This window comes from Candida jiufengensis (assembly GCF_024610255.1).
Source record: "Candida jiufengensis strain CBS 10846 chromosome Unknown scaffold4, whole genome shotgun sequence".
NCBI lineage: Eukaryota > Fungi > Ascomycota > Pichiomycetes > Serinales > Debaryomycetaceae > Lodderomyces > Lodderomyces jiufengensis.
In genome coordinates, this window is record NW_026261559.1 from 1,145,853 (window position 1) to 1,169,879 (window position 24,027).

General features: G+C 26.8%; 5 protein-coding genes across 5 annotated transcripts; 3 read left to right on the top strand and 2 right to left on the bottom strand. All coding sequences in view use genetic code 12, as the record gives it.

Annotated features, from left to right (window-relative positions):
* Positions 1 to 44: 44 nt before the first annotated feature.
* Positions 45 to 7,937, bottom strand: IRA2 (Ras GTPase activating protein; the record flags this gene model as incomplete). Its single annotated transcript, XM_051762900.1, has 1 exon — positions 45 to 7,937. One exon carries the CDS (start codon positions 7,935 to 7,937, stop codon positions 45 to 47), a length of 7,893 nt encoding a protein of 2,630 aa, XP_051620933.1.
* A 2,078-nt stretch (positions 7,938 to 10,015) lies between these two features.
* YPT52 (Rab family GTPase) lies at positions 10,016 to 10,696 on the top strand (the record flags this gene model as incomplete). The annotated part of the gene is made up of 1 exon (XM_051762901.1): positions 10,016 to 10,696. The coding sequence occupies one exon, from the start codon at positions 10,016 to 10,018 to the stop codon at positions 10,694 to 10,696; it is 681 nt and encodes a 226-aa protein (XP_051620934.1).
* A 432-nt stretch (positions 10,697 to 11,128) lies between these two features.
* Positions 11,129 to 12,220, top strand: RPL4B (60S ribosomal protein uL4; the record flags this gene model as incomplete). The annotated part of the gene is made up of 1 exon (XM_051762902.1): positions 11,129 to 12,220. One exon carries the CDS (start codon positions 11,129 to 11,131, stop codon positions 12,218 to 12,220), a length of 1,092 nt encoding a protein of 363 aa, XP_051620935.1.
* Positions 12,221 to 13,328: 1,108 nt separating this feature from the next.
* RBE1 (sterol-binding protein) lies at positions 13,329 to 14,529 on the bottom strand (the record flags this gene model as incomplete). Its single annotated transcript, XM_051762903.1, has 2 exons — positions 13,329 to 13,422; positions 13,577 to 14,529. The coding sequence occupies 2 exons, from the start codon at positions 14,527 to 14,529 to the stop codon at positions 13,329 to 13,331; spliced, it is 1,047 nt and encodes a 348-aa protein (XP_051620936.1).
* A 5,717-nt stretch (positions 14,530 to 20,246) lies between these two features.
* KGF54_002426 (uncharacterized protein) lies at positions 20,247 to 23,978 on the top strand (the record flags this gene model as incomplete). The annotated part of the gene is made up of 1 exon (XM_051762904.1): positions 20,247 to 23,978. The coding sequence occupies one exon, from the start codon at positions 20,247 to 20,249 to the stop codon at positions 23,976 to 23,978; it is 3,732 nt and encodes a 1,243-aa protein (XP_051620937.1).
* Between the last annotated feature and the right edge of the window lie 49 nt (positions 23,979 to 24,027).

The following is a 24,027-nucleotide window of genomic DNA, read 5'->3' on the forward strand; positions in this document are numbered from 1 at the left end:
AAAATATATATCCTTTAATACATTAATCGTTTGGCTATAAATTCTTATGATTCTAATTTATAACCTTCAATATGAGTACAAGCAGCTCTATAAAGCATTATTTGTATTGCTTTTATATCAATATCAAATGTTGGTCGGAATCTTCCATCTTCATCTAAAGTATATTCAACTGGATATAATTCTCTTAATCTTTTAACTAATAAAATTTTATTATCAATTAATATTTGTTCAATTTCATTTATATAATTTTCAGGTGAATAATTTTCAGTTTGTGATATTGTTAATATAATATTTGAAATTTTTTCAATAAAATCTAATGATACTGTACTCATTAAATCTTGATTTAATGCTGGCTGTATAATATGATAAATTAATAATGCTGCTTTTTTATTATGTTCTAAAATTAATTGGTACAATGAAATAAATTTACTCTTGAAGTTTACATCAACACCTCTAGCATCACTGAAAAATGAACCAAGATGAATTAAAACTAATTTCGATGCTTCATTATCTTTTAATATAAATTCCATTAAAAATTTAGGAATTCTTAAATTTTTATCAATTTGATAATATTCACATTCCATTTTTAGGTCTTGAGTAATATATTCTTCAAATTCTTTTAAATCAACACATAAAAATATAAATACTAAATATGCATATGCATTATTTGATATAGTTGATCCATGAACTGGTCTAATATGTCTCATTTCATATCTCTTCTTGAAATACTTCTTAATACTTGAAATTGCTAAATGTCTAAATTGTGAAAATTTTAAACCTTGTGTAACAATGAAAAAAATATGAACACCAAAATTTTCTTCAGTTATTTGAATTCCATGTTTTTGTTCATATTCTGATAAATTTGGTTCTAATTGTTCTCTTTGTGAATAAGCTTTTATAATATAATCAGATCCTGAATCCATTAATTTTATAATTGTTGCTATAATATTTTGTAATGCTGATGGATAAAGTATTGATTGATTTAATAATGAAAAACATAATTGTGGCCATATGATTATTGGTGGTAACATTGAAGAATCTGGTAATCCATCAACCATTCTTGCAACTGCTGTTGAAATACATATAACAGTATCAATACTTTGTAATTCTCCATGGGCAACTAATTTAATAGTTCTACATGCAATTGAATCAGTAACACCTGTTTTGGATAATATACCAACAACAACAATAGCTCTATTTTGAAATAATGAATAATTATTAAATGCAACATCAATTGCATTTGATGACCATCTTGCTTTCCAATGAGTTTTATCATCTGATGTACTAACAACTTGAATAAATTCATTTAAATAATCACATAAAACTTCAAAATTTGTGATTCTATTAAAAGATTGACCAATATCTAATGTAGATTTTAAATCTCTTGTCATTCCAAACAACATTTTAGCTCTTAAACTACTAAAATATTCAATTGTATTATTTATAACTTCTTGTTGATGATCAGTTAAATTTGGTTTATGTAAAAATGATTGAACTGCACTAATTATCATATTTCTTAAATCTGATCCAACTTCTAAATGAGGATCATCAATAAATAAAGTAACAAAAAATATTATATCTGCTAAATATAATTTTGCTAAAATATATGAATTAAAAAATAATGAAGAACAAATTTTTATTAGTACTGTAATTTCAAATAATTTTGATTGTGATGCAATTGGTGAATCTGTTGTAAGTGTATGTTTAATAATTGTCATTAATCTTGATATAACTTCACCACAAACTTCAACTGATGAAGTTATAACTGAAATAATAAATGACCATTCTGGACCTTCATTTTTTTTATCAATTGCAAATGCAACAACTTCATCAACTAATGCAGAAACTAACCTAGATTCTAAAAATAATTTTCTCCAAATATAATCATTTATAAATGAAATTTGATCTTTATTTAATACTGATATTCTACAAAATTGACGAATTAAATCAGCAACTCTATCAGGTCCATTTATACCAATTTGTGAATATACATCATCATAAATATTATTTATCCATGGTGATATATAAAGTATTGAACATAATCTACTTTCTTGTTCCATTTTTTCAAAATTATCAAAATATGCTTTAAAAAATCTATAAGTCATTTCAGGAAAACTTTTTGATAAATGTTTTGATACTGAAACAACCATATTTGTTGCATCAGTTGGGAATGGTAATGTTTTGGCATGTTCTTCTGAAATTCCAAAATCTATTTCAAAATATGATGACATTGAACCAAATAATACTGCAGCTGATGATTTTACTTCATTATCTGTACTCAATAAACCTTGGAAAACAATATTATATAATCTGCCAAACCAATGCATTGAATGAACTTCACCTTTATAATCCTTTTCAGTGTCTATATAAGAAACATTTCTTGGTAATCTTGAAGTTGTGAAATATAAGAACCTTAAAATTTCTAATCTATCACAAGATCTAAAAGTAATTTGACCATTATAAGTAAAATAAATTGTAAATTCATCATCATTTCCAGTATAATTTGAAGCTTCACATTTGTTAAACTCAGATAATCTATAAACTTCAACAGGGGTGAAACTTTCAGTTTGTGATAATTCACTTTTAAATTTAACACGTTCTTGAAAACATATGGTTAAAAATTTTCTACCAATTTTTAAATTTACTGGAACAAATTTTTGAGATGTTGGTTCATATAATGAAACTGACTTATAAGTTACTTTTGAATCTCTACTTATTGAAACTGTTTCAGGATCTAAACAGAGATTACTAACAATATTTTCTGGATCAACTGATGAATGAATAAAAATTTCAGTATTAAATTGGGCTCCTTTTTTTCTTAAACTTTTCATTGAAGTAATAATGGCAACATATTCAGTTCTTGGAATATTAAAATAATAAACTCTTTTACAATTTTGAAAAAATTGTTTTGGTGAATAATTCGATAATATATGAGTGTATTCAGGAGGTCCCTCGTTTGCATAAAAATAAAATTCCGAAAAATCATAAACTAAATAATAATTGTTATCCCATACTTGTGATGCTGTTTCAAATAATTTATAAATTAAATATTTAGCATCATCTGGTCTCAGTTTCATTTTTTTAAGATTTATAACAATTACAGGAGTTGCATCTCTGAAAATTGAACTATGAATTACATTTATTGCATCTTGTGGTGTATCAGCATACCTTAAGGACATTTTTGTCATAAAATCATTAAACTTAACATCTTCTTCGTTGGTGTTGTTTGAATCAAATATTTTTAAAGTTGAATTTAATTGTAATTTAACACTTGGTTTTGGTTGTCCTAAATTTTGAACCATTTTATCAAATGCTTTGAATTTAACAACTCTTTCATGTAAAGAACCAATAGTGAAAGCAGATTTACCAAGTAAAAAATTTAACCTTATTTGTGTGAAATAAACGTAAATGAATTTATGCAAGTATCTTAATTCTGCAATTGGTTTTTCAATTTCACCCTTTTGGAATGGGTAAGTTGTTCCTTTACTTGTTGAAACTTTTGTTAAAAAATCTATAATTTTCAAATTCAAATCATTTAAAATATCAATTCTCAGTGCAAGTCCTGGCCATTTAATTGAGCTAATAGTACCATTTGCCATATTTTGTAAAACTTTAACCAATTGCATTAGAGATCTTTTAGTTTTTACACTTTCAACTGGAACTTTGAAAAATTGCTCTGGACTAATTAATGCTGGACATAAAAATCTTAAAAATATAAATGAACCAACTGCAATTAAAGCTGAATCTTCAAATTTTATGGAAACTGCCAGAAATATCTGACCACATACAAATTTAAATGAACATGGAAGATCATCAAATGACAGAACAATTACATCAACTAATTTACCGAAGAATCTTATGAATAAATCTGAATCCTCTGGAGATTCTCTTTTTTCAACTTCAAATTGAATGTTTGAGTCCAAAATTTCTTGAATTACTGGTAAAAGTATTTTATGTAAATAATCTAATCCATGATCTTGAGTAAAGTTGAAAAGTAATCTTGTGAGAGTTGAATTTCTCCTAAATAGATCCGTTGAACGTGATAAATTTGTAATTTCATCCGTCAACAAGACATGAAATAATTTATCCAATTTATTTGTGTATGAAAAAATTCCAAATAATGAAGATGCTAATAAATTATGTTCTAAAGATGATGCACAATCTGCAATTGAACTAAAAATTTCAGTTTCTTCGACTACTGAATTAATTAATACATCCGGAAATTCTTCTTCTCTTTTTCTTATAGTTTGTGATGTCAACATACTTGCAAATACATTTAAAAATATTCCTCTTATTTTTCTATTTTCATGATATCCCATTGGTAATAAATATTGAATTCCAATTTCAGAATCATATTGTAATAAATTTGTAATTGAAGCTAATACATTATCTGTGACTTGTTGTAGTTTATGTTTACTTCTCCATGTTGATGGCATATTAGTATATCTTTGTATAATTTTATAAAAAATTGAAAAAAAATTACCAAATGATAAATCTTTATATTTTTTGACTTCTTCATCTTTAATACCTTCTGGAACTTCAAGTAATAAATTCTCCAATTGTAAACGTATTGCTTTTGAACATTGAACTGCTAAATCTAATTTTAGATATACCACTTCTGAAGTTTTACCTCTTGAAATTTCTTCTTCCGGTGTGATATGATCTAAAATAACAGCTAATTCTAACCATTCTAACAATGCTTTACTATAATAATTTCTCAATTTATAAGCACCATTTAACCCTGCACTGGTTTTATCCAGTTCTAAAGTTGCAGCTAATTTACAAAATCTTAATTTTAATCGCAACTTGTAAACAACATCTTCAACTTTATTTATAAACTTAATAAAAAATTGACAAATATGAGGTAATAAAGAAGATAATAATAATGCACCATCATTTCCAACATTAATCATTGCTGTCATAATAATCATTGCTTGTTCTAAAAACACAATATTTTCTTCAGTTTGTACTTCCAAATCTAGATAATCAGTGGCTCTAGTCATTAATTTTGTTGCAATCATATGATATACATCAGAATGAGATTCATTAGATAAAGTGTCTTTAATTATAACTCTAACAACCAAATCTTGTGAGTTTAATAAATCAATACATTTGTCAAAAAATTCTGAAATATAAGTACCACTTTTTTTGAAGTAATCATCTTGTTCAAAATTTTTTGTAGCTGATATAAAACATCCAGACGTTGAAACTAAAAAACCAGTAAAATGTCTGAAAATTGCATTATTTTCATTAATTTTTTCATTTTCTCGTAGTATTCTTTTCCATCTTGCTAATATTATAAGCCATACTGAATATAATGATTTGGTTGGTTTTGCTTCTCTTAAAATTTTACGATGTCTCTTTTGTAATGAAACGAATCCTGTGAATACTCCTTCATCTTGATTCATTAATTCAAAAGTATCTAATAAAGTGTCTTCAACTTCTCCAACAGGGTATAACGCATTATTGTTTTTTATTTCATTGATATACCACAGTATACCTTGTTTTGCATAATTATAGAATTGAATATCATGAGTACAAGATGAAAGTAATAAAACTTTCTCAACAGCTTGAATCACAGCTCCACAACTCTCATATAATTCACGAGATTTTGAATCAATTAAGATGGGATTAGACATTAAAATTTGACTATAATTATCTCTTAAATGTAAAAAATCGTTAAGGAACAAAAAACTAGACTTGAATTTTGGATCAATTAATGGCAATCCCAAACACGTTTCACATAATGATTGAATAATACAATTACAAATGTTGAAATTGGCAAATGCAGATAAATCCGTATAATCAGTTTCAATTTTTGAATTTGGAGCAACTATTTGCATTGATAACATTTTACTAGCATCGAATAATCTTGAATTTTCCTGATTTATTGGTTTAATTTTAAAAGCTTGTCTTAATGGGATAACACATTTATGACAAAACTCAATTATAGAATTGAGTAATTCTGGATATGGTACAGTTTTTAAATTATCATCATTCATTAATTTCATATCATTAAAATATAATTCTGGTGCAGCTACAAAAATCATGAAAATATCAGCTAATAATTCTTCTGCATCGTATGCTATTCTATAAAAATAAGAATTTGATGATGAAGCAATAGATGCAGCTGAAGATTTTGGTAAAAAAAACAATTTTTCATCTTTTGATTTGTCAATTTCATTTGCATAATGATCTAAACCTGAATTGTTAGCTTCCATAAACATATTCGTTGCTTGATTGGCTCTTAATTCAAGTTCATCGATACTTGCAGCTTCTGAATGAATTGAAGCGTTTGATGCATCATTGATTTTTGGTGGATTAATATGAGTATCATAATGAAGTAATATATTCAAAGCTCCAAATAATATGACTTTAAAAATTTCTTTAGTGGTTACTATGAATTGATAAAATATATTTTTTGCCGTTTCAATTTCGGATAATCCCCGTATGGTTTTAACAAATATTTTGGTTATTTTTATGTCAGTATTACCATGATGATAATTATCAATGATAATTTTCGAGTATTTTTCAGGTCGTAGTATAATAGCTGCAATATAAAAATTTACCATAACATATTCATATTTTGATTGTAAATCTTCATCAACTAATAGTTTTTCACGATGTAATTCATTATATTTTTTAAGTTTGATATAAACTTCATCAATATGTCGCAAACTGAAAACTAAAATAGGATGATGTTTATAACCATATGCATCTAATCTTGTACCCAAATGGAAAATATTTATTAATGAGTCAAAACTTTCTAAGTTTGTACCATTTGAAGATTCTTTTAGTATTGTTGATAAATATTTTAATCTCTTGTTAAAAGCTAATTTTAATTTATTTACTGGTTTTAAAGCATTTATTTCAGTAAAATCATCAATACATAATACAAGATACCATGTCAATATAAATGGTGCACATAAACTTTGATTATAATTTTCTTCAAATATATTTAATGCTGCATCAAATAATTGTTTTAAAGAATTTGAATGATTTGAATCTCTTGGATCTATTAAAATTTCATAATCTGGAGTTCTTGAAAAAAATTGATCTTTTAATGTACTTGCGAAAAAGAATAAATAAACTTGTTTCCATGTATTTGATTTTATGAAAGGAATAGCTTTTAAAGTTTCATTTGTAAAATTTATTAGATTTCTTTTAGTGAAAAAAATATATTTAATTAATGGACAATATTTTTGTATAGTTGGTAATGGTATAGTTTGATTATTATTTGAAAAAGAAAAAATTTTGGCTGAGATATAATCATAATAATCATCAGGATTTGCAGTTGCAATATATCTTAAAATTAATTCAATATAAGAATCAATTTCTGAAATTGTAGATAGTATACTTTCTTCTTCTGTTACTGGTTGTTGATCATCTTTTAGGACCTCTGATTCATCTTTTACACCAATAGAAATTGATTGTTCATTTCTAATTAATGATAAAACTCTTTTAACAATTCCTGAAGATAATAAATTTATATAAAAATTTAATACATCAATTATTATAGTTTTATCTAATGATATAGGAGCATCATAATAATAAAATTTTGAACAATTATTCATAAAATTTTTTTCATCAATAACATTTGTTTTCCTATTCCAATTTGATTTTAAAATATCAACTAATAATTTACAAGTTAATAAAGTTGAAGATCTTGATTTTTCATCTCTATATTTTACTTTTATATTTTGAGATTCATTATTTATTGTAAGTAATAATGAAGTAAATGATGTTATAATATAAGTAATTGATTCTGAATTTTTACAATATTCATTTAATAATATTTTTTTAGTTAATATAAATTGTGGATCAATTTCAATTTCTTGAAAACTATGACCAGTTCTAAAAGGTAATAATGATTCAATTCTTTTAACTAAAGATTCAATAAATATTCTTTGATTGTCACTAATTGTAGCAGTATTCATTATTTCATTAGTAAATTAAAATTTTGTGGTTGTAAAAATTTGATTGAGTTGATATGATTTAATGAAAGTTTGGTTGTAAATAAATTTTAATAATGTTATGATGATAATGATGTTGATGATGATAATTAAATTAATTAATTGTAGTAATAGTATGATAGATGATAGTAATAGTAATAGTAAAAGTAATAATATTAATATTAATAATAGATTTCAATAAATTATAATCTATTAATTTAGTTGGATTGATCTTTTAAATATAATATTAATATTAATATAAAATATAAAAACTAATTCTGTTATAAATTTCGTATATGCTTTATTTATTTATTTATTTTCTATATTAAAATTATTATTATTATTTTTTTTGTTTTATTAATTTGTTTTCTCTGATTATGTTTCATTATTAGTTAAGAAGAAGAAGATTTTATTAAAGAGTTCAATTTTATTCAATAATATACGAATAAATTGGTGAGTTATTTAGTAATATCATCAATTAATAGAGTAATATAATATATAATAATATTAATTATTAGATTTATTTATTTATTGTATATAAAATAAAATAATCAAAATCAATTGAAATAATTCATTCTGTTTTATTTAAACGGTTTTATTTATTTATTTAATATTATGTCAAAGAATGAAAATAATGAGAAAGAAAAAAAGAAAGAAAAAAATAAAAACCATTCAATAATAAAATTGAATAGAAAGAAATCAAATAATAATATTAATTTAAAGATGGTTTATAAAATTAAATATCATAATCATCATTCTAATTGCTAATGATGAAAGATCAAATAATTATTATCATTAGTTTTTACTTTATAATATATATTCTAGATCAAATTATTAGATTAAGAAACATTATTTTACTTTGAACAAAAGAAGAATAAAATAAAATAAAATAATAATATTAACCGTTTGATTTTTATGTCAGTTTCGGACTTATTAAAGCGGAGTGGAAATAAATCTACATTATATCTATTATACATAATATAACTCCATTATTATATCTATTATATTGACCAATCCCCGATATATATTTTTAATGTTGAGTCAATACTACTGTTGGTGACACTCTATTATAAGTAACAGTGTTGATGTAGATATAATTGATATATATAATTTAAGATGAGGTAATTGTTAACTAAACTAATTAGAAACAATAATTTCAAAAACTCCAGATAAAAGTAAATAAGACATGAAGTCTTTTAATCAGATAAAATGACACGACACAAAATATAGTAATAATATCGAAAATAGATATACACAATATCATTGTGATTTGATATTTTAATTTTTGACTTAACAATTTAACAGAGATATATCAATTACTTTCTGTTGTATTTTCTTCTTTCACTTCAAATTATTTAGTTATATCAGTTCATGTATTACTAATAGTAAGTTTCAATATATTAAAATTTTAGTTCATTTTCAAACTTAAATTTGTCTTTAATAACGTACAAAAAATTATAAATTTATAAGCTATACCAATTTCTAAATCAAACCTAATGAATATATTTTTAAATATTTATGATCAACGCATAATCTTTTCTATTACATTTACTTTTTCATGATTAAATTATTTTAAATTTTAAAAGTTCTACTGTAAGTAACCATTATACAGTAATACCGAATACTTAATAACACTTATCGTTATATTCTATTCTCTTTTAGTGTTTTCAATATTGCTACAAGTAATCAGAACAATTACTTAAGTTCTAATTACAAGTCTCTCAGTTAAATAACAAAAGTTACAGATTTTATTATCCTGTTAATATCGATATTAATTGATCAATGTATAATTATTACTCTATCTTATCAATCTTTATTGATACCTGCATATAGTGCTTAGAAAATAGATAATGCGACACAATCAAAAAAAAAGGAACAAATAGATTACAGAGCCAACTCAGCTTCTTTAAGAAGATTCCAACATCTTATATTAATATAATCTACACATTTAATTTACAAATTTATCAACAACAAAAATAAAACATTTTGATTGAATTTGTCTCATCAAAAACTATAATACCTTATTATTTTCCATATATAATCTAGACTTTTTTTTTTCCAAAATGGCAACACAATCAGAAGAATCACAACCACAAAGATTTGCACAATTTAAATTAGTTCTTTTAGGAGAAAGTGCAGTTGGTAAATCATCAATAGTTCATAGATTTGTTAAAAATACATTTGATGATTTAAGAGAATCAACAATTGGAGCAGCATTTTTAACTCAATCAATAACAATACCTGAAACTCAAACTACAATAAAATTTGAAATTTGGGATACAGCAGGACAAGAACGTTATAAATCTTTAGCTCCAATGTATTATAGAAATGCAAATGCTGCATTATGTGTTTATGATATAACTAATATAAATTCTTTTAAAAAAGCTCAAGATTGGATAAAAGAATTAAAAAAACAAGCACCAGAAGGTATAATTATTGCATTAGTTGGTAATAAATCAGATTTAAATGATTCAAGAGAAATAAATCAACAAGAAATTGATGATTATGTAAATGAATTAAAAAATGAAGGTTTTAAAATTATACAATCTGAATGTTCAGCAAAAAATGGTGATGGTATAATTGAAGTATTTGATAAAATTGGTAGAGCTTTACCAGTTGATGAAGTAATAGAAGCTAATAATAATAGATTAAAAAATGGTATTACAAATAATAGAAGACCTGGAGGTGGTGTTGATTTAAATAGACCTAGAGGTCAACAAGTTCAATCTAATTCATGTTGTTGAAATACAGAAACCATCACTAATTTTTTAGCATTTAATTCTTTGATAGTTCCATTCAATAAAACTTATAATAAACTAGTTTACGATTGATAAAGTGGGTATTTTTAGAACTTGAAAATGTCTAACAATGTAGTTTTTGTTCTCTCTTAAAACAGACAATTTGTTTATCTAGATTTTTGGGGTTTGAGGTACGAACAACGGTCTTTGTGAAGGTATAGAATTAAACAAGTCGATTATTGATTATACTATATGTTGTTTCACTACTGACGTATATATGCAGTACAACCAATATAATAATTTTTGTAAAATACACTACTACCTCATTAAAATTATTTTGTGTGTAATTATCAAAGTGAAAAATTTTTTTATATAACCAAGATTCTTTTCCCTTTTTTCATCTAGTTTTACTTCTTCATACAACAACCCAAATTAAAAATGTCATCAAGACCACAAATTTCAGTCATCTCAGTTAAAGGTGAACAATCGAGCACCCAATTACCATTACCAGCTGTTTTTGCTGCTCCAGTTAGACCAGATATTGTTCATTCAGTATTTGTTAGAGTTAACAAAAATAAAAGACAAGCTTATGCTGTTGCTGAAAATGCCGGTCATCAAACCTCAGCTGAATCATGGGGTACTGGTAGAGCTGTTGCTCGTATTCCAAGAGTTGGTGGTGGTGGTACCCATAGATCAGGTCAAGCTGCTTTTGGTAATATGTGTAGAGGTGGTCGTATGTTTGCTCCAACTAAAACTTGGAGAAGATGGCATGTAAAAGTTAACCATAACGAAAAACGTTATGCTACTGCTTCAGCTATTGCTGCTTCAGGTGTTACTTCATTAGTTTTAGCTAGAGGTCACAGAGTTGAAAATGTTAAAGAATTACCATTAGTTGTTGCTAATGAATTTGAATCAGTTACTAAAACTAAAGATGCTGTTGCTGTATTAAAAGCTTTAGGTGCTCATAAAGATGTTGTTAAAGTTATTAAATCTAAAAAAATGAGAGCTGGTAAAGGTAAATTAAGAGGTAGAAGATTTACTCAAAGAAGAGGTCCATTAGTTGTTTATGGTGAAGATCAAGGTTTAGTTAAAGCTTTAAGAAATATCCCAGGTGTTGAAACTTCATCAGTTAAACATTTAGGTTTATTACAATTAGCTCCAGGTGCTCATTTAGGTAGATTTATTATTTGGACTCAATCAGCTATTGAAGCTTTAGATTCAATTTATGGTTCAGAATCAACTAAATCAATCAAATCAAATTACTCATTACCATCAAATATTATTTCAAATACCGATGTTACTAGATTAATTAATTCTGCTGAAGTTCAAGCTGTTGTTAGACCAGCTGGTGAATCAACTCAAAAGAAAACTCATGTTTTAAAGAAAAATCCATTAAAAAATAAACAAGTTTTATTAAGATTAAACCCATATGCTAAAGCTTATTCAAATGAAAAATTAGGTTCTGCTAAAGTTGAAAAATCAAAATCTAAACCATCAAAAGGTCAATTTGCTTCAGTCTTAAAAAACTAAGTTAATTTTGTATAGGAAAAGAAATTTTTGCAGTTTTTTTAACATGAATACAATACAATTTTAATGGTTTTAAATTATATTCCCTTCTTGTAGATATTTTTCGAATTTAGCATTTTTCTCAACAGTAATGCGATTTCATAGATTCAGAAATCAATTTCAGTGAGACTAATGCATTTATCCTATATGAAATGAATTTTTCACATATGTATAGAATTTACACAAAAGTAATAAAAAAAATTGATTGATCTTTTTATTTACATTTTGCAGCCAAAATTTACAACAAAATCTAGAGATGTATATCAAACTATATACGTTGCTAATGAACAAGCGGGACCCTAGTTTGACTTCTATTCAAGAACGAAAGACAATCTCACTCTCTCAGAGAGCTAAAATCACCCTTTCTCACGTATAATTTTAAGCTAAAGGTGGTAAAACATTTTCTTCAAAGAAGCTTTTACCAGTGGCTGGATCTGTTCCAACAATGTTACCTCTTGTCTCACTATATTCACTAGACAATGTTAGTTAGTATTAGGTTCTAAAAAGTGAAGGTAGCGATTCAAAATAGCTTTTTTTGCGAAAAAAAAAAAATTATTTTGTAAAACTTAAAAATTTTGAATACTGACCATATGGTGTACTGACGCCAGGGGTTGTTGCACATGATTCTGCGCAGCTCTGTTGTACAACAGCTTGTAATTTCGTTACTAGACTTAGATATTAGCTGTTAGATTATTTTTATTAGCTGATCTACAGTCAGATTCAATTAATGTTTCTCATTATCACTTGTACTACCGATTTAGGTCAACTCAGGCAAAAGCGAGCCCTGAATCAACTACAAAGACTTGGGACCAATACTCTGATACAGTTTAATACTAAGAAATTTGACTGTACATCTAAAGTTAGAGAGGTCGTGCAATTTTGTAAAAAGTAACTATTTTATTTTTTTGCACAAACAATTTTGCAGCCAAATTTTACAACAAAATCTAGAGATGTATATCAATCTATATAAGCTGTTAATGAACAAGCCTGACCCTAGTTTGACTTCTATTCACGAACTAAAGACATTCCCACTCTCTAAGAAAGCTAAAATCACCCTTTCTCACGTATAATTTTAAGCTAAAGGTGGTAAAACATTTTCTTCAAAGAAGCTTTTACCAGTGGCTGGATCTGTTCCAACAATGTTACCTCTTGTCTCACTATATTCACTAGACAATGTTAGTTAGTATTAGGTTCTAAAAAGTGAAGGTAGCGATTCAAAATAGCTTTTTTTGCGAAAAAAAAAAAATTATTTTGTAAAACTTAAAAATTTTGAATACTGACCATATGGTGTACTGACGCCAGGGGTTGTTGTTGCCACACATGACCCTTGCGCAGCCCAATCGACTTGTAGACCTCCAGACAACTTGTGTGAAGTGCCCTGTAGCAGAGGAATAGCCAGGTTGATTGAAGTTATAATCTTTAATTTCATTATACCAAGCATCAGTTGGATCAATTCCACCAACATAACCAGCAGCCAAATTTTCACCATATGGACCACCAGAATGAATCAATTGAACGTTATTACAATCGAAATGAGTAGCAGCATAATTAGCAGCATAAGTTGCTAAAGTATTATTCCAGATTAAAGCCGGTACACCATGTAAAGCTCTTAATCTATTATGTTCACCTAAAATTTCATTTGCAAAAGCAACATCTGAAGTTGGAACATTAACTGAATTTATGGAAGAAGTAGTTGTCAAAGTCGATAATGTTGATGAAGGTGGAAGTGAGGTTGAAACTGGAGCTAAGGTTGATGTAGTTGAAGTTGGAGTTGCAGTTGATGTAATTGAAGTTGATGATGGAATTGTTGTACTTGAAGTTGAGCTTGTTGTACTTGAAGTTGAGGTGGTTGAAGTGGTACTTGAAATTGAGGTGGTTGAAGAAGAACTTGAAGTTGATGTTGTTGATGTAGTTGTTGGAGTAGAACTTGTTGAAATTGAAGTAGTTGTAGGAGTTACTAATGTTGAGGTACTTGATGGTGTAGTAGAAGTAGGTGTGGTAGTGGCTCTACTTGAAGAACTAGATGTGGTAGTAGCTCTACTTGATGAACTGGAAGTAGTTGTAGTTCTACTTGATGAAGTTGTGGTAGCAGCAGGTGGAGGACGACCATATACTGTTGAATATGAAAAACCAGTTGTATAACCAGAATAAACAGTAGCTATTTTAGTACTAGTAGTTTGAGCAGTAACCCAATAAGTGAACCAAAGTGGAGCAGCTTCAGTAGTAGCAATTAAAGTTGCAACACCTGCAATTAAAGTATTTTGAAATTTCATTTCTTTATATTTATTGTTTTATTATTAATGAGTGTAGATATTTATTATGGGTATAATGTTTAAAATTGTTGAATAATTAATGAAAGTGATGAATTTGGTAATTAACAATATAAGTGAAATAAATTGAAATAGACAAACTTTTTGAATTAAAGTTGTTGATAGAAACGAATCAAAGAAAGTTAAAATATAATAAAGTATAAAACGAGATCAAATCAAAATATTTCATTTGAATTGGGAAATTGAGATCATTATATATTTAATTATAAATCCTTTTAATCAAAATACTAAAATAAGAATGCTGGCGGGGAGGTTGTATAAAATTTAAAAATATACAAATAAATTCATGTTAAAAAATAAATTTAAAATTATTTTGACTGCAAAAATCACAAAACCTTTAAAGTAAACACAAAACTAAAAAAATAATAAATCAAGTTACATAATAAACATAATTTTACATAAATAATAATATTACTTTAATATTGTGTAATATTATTATTATCAAGTATTATTATTTTTAAAGTTTTAAATGCAAGATATAATTATACTGTATATAATATTAAAATTTACATAACCAATTTTTGCAATACTTGAAATTCAAATGTGTAAAAGTTTCCCATTCCAATTTGAGACTAGAACCAGTGTAATTAAATGATAAACATAGCATCTAGTAAAAGAAGGAGAGCAATTTGAGTTTGGAGACAATTCGTCGCTAAGAATCTAATTTTACATTTCTATACAATTAAGTTTAAATTTTCTCAACTTAAGATTCAGATTAAGTTTCGAAAATTTATAGCTTATTAAAGATACAACTTCAACTTTAATATTTTTTTTGACTAATATTTACTTTTTATCATTAATTACTAGATCTTTCCTTAGGTAAACAGATGAAACATGTGTATGTTCATATAATAAATCGTTCCACTTCGGAATGTTACATACGTCAATTATGTTCCATTGGCTATGAATAATCTCTAAAATTAAGTGAAATCACCACATTATCAATCATTCGGTGGTTAGGAAATGAATTTGGGGTTACACAATAGAGTCCAAAGTCTAAATGTAAATAGAACAAAATTCCTATGTACAAAGAAATCTTTAAAGAGATTAATAAATTCTACTTTTGGTGTTTTTTCAAACTAAATTGAAATTATTTTTTAGAATTTTGGTGTGAAAAAATTAATCAAAATTGCATTGACTTTTTGTGTAATTTAATTTTTTTTTTATTTTATTTATTTGCAAGTAAAAATATTTTAATTCGAAAAATATAATTAGCTAAAAGTACCTTAAAACCTTATTATTCATTGACCAGCTACATCACCATTTTGACTACTAAAGCCTAAAACCCTTTGATAATCGCCATTTTTGATGAAACTCACAAGTGGAGATTTTTAGATTTATTGGTTAAATTTGAAATAACCAGGTTTCATTTTCACTAATGAAAAGAAAAAAAATTAAACTTTTCCACACACAAAAACTTAAAAAAAAAAAAATTTTAAGAAACGTTCGAAGATTTACAAATTAATGCACCTAACCATCTAATCATGTTAGGAAACAAGAAAAATATGTTGAGCTTAATCACAATACCGTTTGACCAAGAAACTCACATTCCATTCCCCTTGTGATATCTGCATGCTTTCTATGCATCGTAATCCGTAAACCTAATTTCTAATGAACTTCTCTTTGTACCAAAGACTAAAAAGTTTACCCGTAAATGTGAATTTTTGCTTCAACAAATTGCAACATCATCCCTTGAAGGTCCAGCTGATATGGAAGAGGCACGATCTTTCTTTTCCAGCTCTATAATCTAATATATGTAATTTGGATTTGAATGAAGTGGAGAATCTGTCCCAAAAAGATCAAAATAACAATTAAAAGTAAAGTAACTTAAATAATTAGAGAAGTCAGCGTAAAAAGCAAGTATCACTATGATACTGATGGAAAATGCAAAGACTTCCAATAAAAATTAACGCGATTCTAAAGTTTAAAACGATTTAACTTGATAAGTTTTACAAACTTTATTTTTTAATTCTTAATCTACAAATCGGATCTTAAGATTTTGTTTCTCTCTAGGATATATTATTCTACTTGTAAGCCTATATGGCATTATTTTTTCTGAAAATTGTTTCCAATTAACAAACTCTCTCTTTGCTTTGGATGAGCTGTAGTAACCTTTATCATGTCATGCAATTTATGCTAAATATTTGAATGAAAAAGTAAATAAACCAAGCAAATAAAAACAAATAAAATAGAACAACAACTTTTGGGCGTGTTTGAAAAATTAGTTCCACAAAACTTAAACCTTCAAAGATTTGCGATGTCACCAATCATTTAGTTAAATCTTCTAACCATCGAATTATGATGATTTAAGAGCTAAATATCAACTCAAATTAGGGCTGGTAGTTAGTAAGAAGAAACGTTTTTGGTCAAAAACTTATTGTTCAAGTTGTTGGTATTTTCGGAATTGCTAATACAATAATTTTTTAAAAGAATTTGATAATATTGTAAAGTTTTAGACAGGATAAAAGGTTTTCCGTTTAGAACTTAAATTTTTATGCACAGTAAAGAATCATTATTGACATCAATATTCGTAACACATATTCATAACCTACTCACTAAGATAAGGTCAAAAACAATAAATGTCTCTCATTGGATTGACACTTAAGTGGTTAATTATAATTAAATTGAGGTGATCCTTCTGCATTGCATATTCTCGCAAACTTTAAAAAATTATTTTTTTATGTTTTTATTTTTTTAATTAGTAAATTTTTTTACCAATATTTATTTTTTAACTTTGGAAAAAAAAAAATAAACAATAATCAAATCTCGTAAATTTAAAATTATCGTGAATATTCGATAATGATTTACAGTTTTTATAATAATTATTCGATTTTCGTTATTCATACGTGTTGTAGATCTTTTCTGTACATCAATAGATGTTCTTTTCTTCAATTATAATTTAACTGATCTGGCGTAGATCTTAAGATCTCTAGATCTGCTCAATTTAAATTTCGCAATGATTTTTTTAAATATGTATGTGTCATTTTTATAATTTGAAAATTATTTTTTAATTTTGTCAAATCTCCTGATTACTAGGTTTAATATTTATCCAGCTGTTAGTACAAAATGATTAACAGGTGATGTGTATCTCCTTGTGGTTTTTTGAAGTCCAATTTTTATAGACTAAAAGGCAGTGAATGTATTCATTGATTGATCTCGATCTCCCATAAGTTCGACATGGAGGTGGAAATTGGCGTTGTAAAGCTATCTTGGTCGCCCCGCAACGAAGAAAAATACGAAAAATTATTATACTTTATGGTTTACACTAAAAAGATTTCACTATTATAATAATCATCGTAATAAATTATTATAATTACAGTATTGAGGCACTCAAAACAGGTTAAAACCGGTTTTAATTTATAGGTTTTTGCATACAAGTTTGTCGATCGAAGATATATTGGAGGTGCTAACAAAAGATAACTGTCGTTTTTAAAGTCTAAAGATCATGCTTTGCAACATAGGTTATGTGAAGATATTGTTTTAACAAACAATTCCTGTTTAGGTGTAATTAGCCAGTCATAAATTTATTTTTTTTTGCTCGCTACTATATAAAATTTACGAGATTTTTTTTGTGTAATTACGATTATTTGCAAGTAAATTGTAGAATTGATATAACTCTCTAGATCCATTTTTCAATCAAAAATTTACGGAATTAACACTTCAATGCATTTTAAAATTAAATAAATTTTAAATCCTACAGATGTTTCAAGTTAGTACTCATTTAAAGTTGTAAGCGCTATAGTTCACAAATGATAGAAACCCCCATTCCATTTGAAGATACATGACTATGACATGCAATTCTAGGTCAGACTTCCGATTATTAGTGTTGTCAAACCTATCTATCTGCATAATCAAACATGATAATAAAACCTAGTGTGATAAAATTTTTGAAATATTAAAGTGTTAATTGTGTATAATTTATTATATTGAAATATAAATTAAAGGTAATTTTAATATTTTGTATTATGTTTGCGCTAAATTGTGTCAAAATTGAGCTCGTAAATTTTAAATCAATATTGTGGTACAGATGTGATTCAGTGAGTTGTTAATTTAATTTATAAATTCCATGAACGAATTGAAGTAGATGACAGTGTCTGGAGATAAAATATGGACAACCTCATCAAATAAGAGTAAATAAAAAGTTTTTCCATTCACCTTATTTTGAAACCCCGTGAAGCGGAGGGGAATGTGTTTCCTTGAATTTTGTTAAACTTTTTCGTAGTTTGCAACTTTTTGCTGCAAAACAAGAATAAAAACAATAACTTTTTGTAGAAACTCAAAATTAAATCCCTCTTAACCTCAAATGAAGAAACAAACTATAAAAGTCTTTCCTTTTACCTTTTTTCTGATCCCTATGAAATTCTATTTCTCAAAAATCTGATAATCTTTCATAGTTATTGACATTTATTGTTGAAAAACAAGAGTAAAGGAATACGAGGATTTTAATTTTTTCTATTACAATTATTGCTCATCAATAAGACAACTAAGGGTAGTGGATATCTATTAACAAAGTTACTAAGAACTGTAAGTGCTTCGAGCTTCAAGCAATCATTATTATGAAATTGTTCGATTGAGCGTAATTAAATATGATTCAATGCACCTGGTACTCGTTTTTCTTCTCTTCAACATTTTATCAAAGTAGAAAATATAAAACATTTGTATAAGTTATAAAGTATTTGTAATATAGTCTAAAATTTGAAGAAATCATTAATAGGAGAAGACATCTCGATGCTAAATAATGCAATAAACTTTTATTAATTTGTTTTATTTGAAGCTAATTAGCTCAGTAGTCCATATTGTTCTACTGCAACTTATGAATTGACACAAGTTTTTCAAAAGACCTCACGATCCACTAATTTATTATTTGCAAAAATCAAAAGTCTAATCAAACCGGTCGGTAAGCTCGGAGGAAAGAAAAATTTTAAATTTAGAACTTGTTCACTGGTTTCAGCTTTAATTCAGCGAACGTAAAAATCTTATGTCTCTCTATTGTTAAGTCTTTTACAAAGTAACGTCAAATCAATTAGTTTATTACTAAAACTACTCTGGTTCTACAAAAATGTAACTAAAAATAGAAATTATCTATTGTTCTTTTCAAATCATCCGTCAAATCGAAAAACGGTTGGAATTCCATGGTTATGATATATTCTTAATTCTTTTCTCTCTCATAATTTTATTTTTTATGTTTCAGTGCAAAAATGGATGGTGAAAAGTCTTAGAATCAAAGAATTGAAATAATGCAATGAACAACCACAAATCTACACTATGCTCGGTATTTATGGAAATGAATCAAATAGCAAGATCGATTATTCAAAATTACAGCAAAAAAAGAACTAGGTAATTTGTTTTTGACCACGAGTTGCAAAAACTTACAATAATATCGCAATTAAAAAATTCAGGTCATTTTAAATTTTAAGACAAACAATATTCGAATTTAAAAAACTTTTAAATGTGGCCAGATTCGGAGCTCATACTCAATTAGCTTATAGACGGTTACTTTTTTATTGTTAAGTATGCCAGTTCTATTTTTAAACAATAGAGTGGATGCAGTCACCTAAAAAATCGAAGTTTGAACGGAATTATGAAAGAGGTTTGAAGTTCATGATTTCTTTTTCAAGCATCGTTTTTCTTCTATGAAAGATCAAAAATGAATCATTAAGATGAATAATTTGTTAGGTGTTCCTGAATCTGATCGAGTACTGTTGCAAGTTCGAGAATTATCAATACAAGTATTGGATAAAAAACAACAAAAAAATCACCATAATGATCCCGAGAAGGTACTAAGTAAAATCAAAATCTTGAATAATGTCTCATTTGATTTGCCGTGTGGAGAAATACTAGCAATTATGGGAGGAAGTGGTAGTGGTAAAACAACTTTATTGAATACTCTATTGGCCAGAATTAATTTCAAAAATAAGAAACTAAAATTCACTGGAATTATTAAATATTCAACATCATCAAACTTGAAACACATCAATAATTCATATCTTTTACAGGACGATGTTTTTTTGCCTGGTTTAACGGTTTTAGAAACTATGAAATTTCAAGCTGATTTGAAACAACCTTCTCATATTTCAAAAGATGAAAAATTGGAATTTATTAATTACTTATTAAAAACACTAGAAATAGATCATTTAAAGGACCAAATTATAATGTCATTTACTAAAAAAATATTATTATCAGGTGGTGAACAAAGAAGATTATCTTTGGCTATTGTATTGCTAGATAAACCATCAATATTAGCATTAGATGAACCAACTACAGGATTAGATTCACTTAGTTCTTTAACATTAATGAGATTACTAAAAAAGTTAGCCAGTCCAGAAATTGGAATCACTATTATTTTGTCTATTCATCAACCAAGAGTAGAAGTCACTGAATTATTTGATAAAATTTGTTTATTAACTTCTGGTGGTAGAATGGTATATTATGGTAAACCTACAGATTCAACTAATTATTTCAACCAGTTAACTTTCCTAAAAGATGATTTAAATGATAGCGTATCCTCAAATTATATTGATTATATTATGAAACTTTCAGTAAAGGATTCATCAACAAAGTCAAATGAAAATGAAAGTTCACAAAGAATTAATAAATTAGTGGAAAACTGGGATCATTACACAAGTTGGCCACCAGTAACTACCGATCAAACTTTTGCAACTTTACCAAAATTGTTTCAAAGGCTGAATCAAAACAAAATTTCTTTCCTACAAGAACTATGGATACATACAAAACGAACATTCTTATTAACATCAAGGGATAGATTAATCTTATTATCGTTCTATGGGGGAAGTGCGTCAGTTGCAGCAATTGCAGGTTGGATTTTCTTCAAACCAGATCCCGATTTAGCAGGAATAAGATCAATAACTTCAGTATCATATGTAATGTTGGAGTTTTTAGCTTTTACTCCAGTTTTTATTGAACTTGAAAAATTATGGATGTTTGATGGTATTAATTATATTCGAGAATTTAGACAACATAATGTAACTCCATTCATATTTATACTATCGAGATTTATTTCAGTATCAATATTGCAAAGTATTCCTATTGGTGCAATATTTGCATCAATAACTTATTTCATGTGGGGGTTGAGAGCAGGCGCTGGTCATTTTTTCATATATTTTGCAACTTCAATATTAATAACTTTAATCGGTATGGCTACTGGAATGCTTTGCTTTGCAATCAGTCATGAATTTGCGCTATCTACAATGTATTTAAATTTCATTTATCAGTTACTTAATAGTTCTTGTGGATTTTTTGTTATAAATCCTTTGGGGTGGATACGTTGGGTGAAATATATCTCTTATTTTTGGTATGGATTTGGTGCATTAAGCGCTAATCAATTTACTGACTGGGTGGGAAATTGTCCATTCGATTCGAATGATGATAGATGTATACAATATACTGGGAACTATCAATTACATTTATTGAGGTTTCCTAAAGGATGGGTTGGTGAACCTATTGGTATTTTAGTTGTTTGGCTTTTTGGATATTATTTGATGGCTTGGATTGCATTAAGTTTTAGATCTTTCGAGACACAAATGTCAAAAACTATAAAAAATAAGATTGGAGAAGAAGAAGAAGAAGAAGTAGAGGAACAAATAACAAGTTTAGATACTGAAAAAACAATTCTGAATGAAGAAACGGTTGCAGTTAAGGAAATTAAAGATACAGATCATAGTGATTTAATAGATATTGACTTACGCATTGAAAATATCAGTCTACAAACCAATATGAACCCACCTGATTGGATTTTACAAAATGTCAATGCATCTTTCCAATCAAGTTCATTAAATGTTATAATGGGACCATCGGGAAGTGGTAAAACCTCCTTATTAAAATTATTGTCAAATAGATTATCTAATGGTTTAAATTCTAATGGAGATATTATACTAAATTCGGATCAATACGTAACACCAAAGGAATTATCAACTATTTCATCTTATGTTGCTCAAAATGATTCAACTTTAATTCCAACACTAACTATTAGAGAAACATTATATTTTCAAGCAAAATTAAGAATACCCGAAGAAGACCGTAACAATATTCCAAATATTGTAAATAAACTAATTAGGAAAATGGGTTTAGTTGATTGTGCAGATAGAGTCATTGGATCTGAATTTAGCAAAGGTATTTCGGGTGGTGAAAAAAGAAGAACTTCTATTGCAATTCAATTATTATCACGTCATAATATAATCTTTTTAGATGAACCAACTTCGGGTTTAGATTCTCAAACTGCTTTATCTATTTTTAAGATGTTGAAAACTTTAGCAGAAAAAGAACATACCACAATAATTTTAACGATCCATCAACCAAATGAAGACATGATTAATATCTTTGATAGATTATTAATCTTGAACCATGGGAAAGTACTATTTGATGGACTTCAAGCTCAATTGATCAGCTATTTGGATTCCATTGGGTTACCTCCTCCAGCAAATACAAATGTTGTCAATTATACTTTAGACATCATAGCAACAGATAAAATTTTGAATTTCCAACCAGTAGAATTTTTACCACCACTTAAAAAATCACAACCAATAGATTTAATATCTTATCAATTAAAACAAGCACCATTTTTAACAATTTTATATACATTAACAGTCAGACAATTTTTGACAACTTGGAGATCAATTGATATATTATTTTCTAGAATTTTTCAAGTGATCTTATTAGGTGTGGTTCATGTTATGTTTTTCACACCATTGAAAAACAATCAAGCTGGTATAGTAAATCGTTTAGGTCTCATACAAGAAGTTCTAAATTTATACTTCATTGGATTAATCAATAATATTTCATTATATCCAAAGGAAAGAGAAATTTTTTATCAAGAATATAAGGATGGATTATATGGAGTTAAAGAATTTACATTGTCTTATCTAATAAATGAGTTACCTGGTGAAATTATACCAACTTTAATTTTTAGTGCATTAATTGTATTTGCAATAGGATTACCAAGAAATGCAGCAATGTATTTTGGAATGACTTTTGCATGTTTTGTATGTATAAATATTGGAGAATCATTAGGAATAATCATGTTGAGTATATTTGATCATTTAGGTGTAGCAACAAACATCTTGGGTACAATTATGACAATAGCTGTATTTATGGGAGGTACTATGAGTTTACAAATGCCAATCTTTTTCAGAGCATGGAATTGGATAAATCCGTTAAAATATGCAGTTGGTATAACTGCAAAATTGGGGTTTTCAAATCAAAAATTTGAATGTGATACCACAAATTGTTTATTAGATACTGGAGAAAAAGTTTTACATTATTATAAATTAAATCATAATTTAAAAGTTTATTTTGGTGCATTAATAATTTGTTTATTTATTTATAGATTTATAGCAATTTTTATTTTAACTATAAGAGTTAAAATTTTTTTATAAAAAACTTATAATAATCATTAATAAACAACATTTAGTTGAAAATGAATTT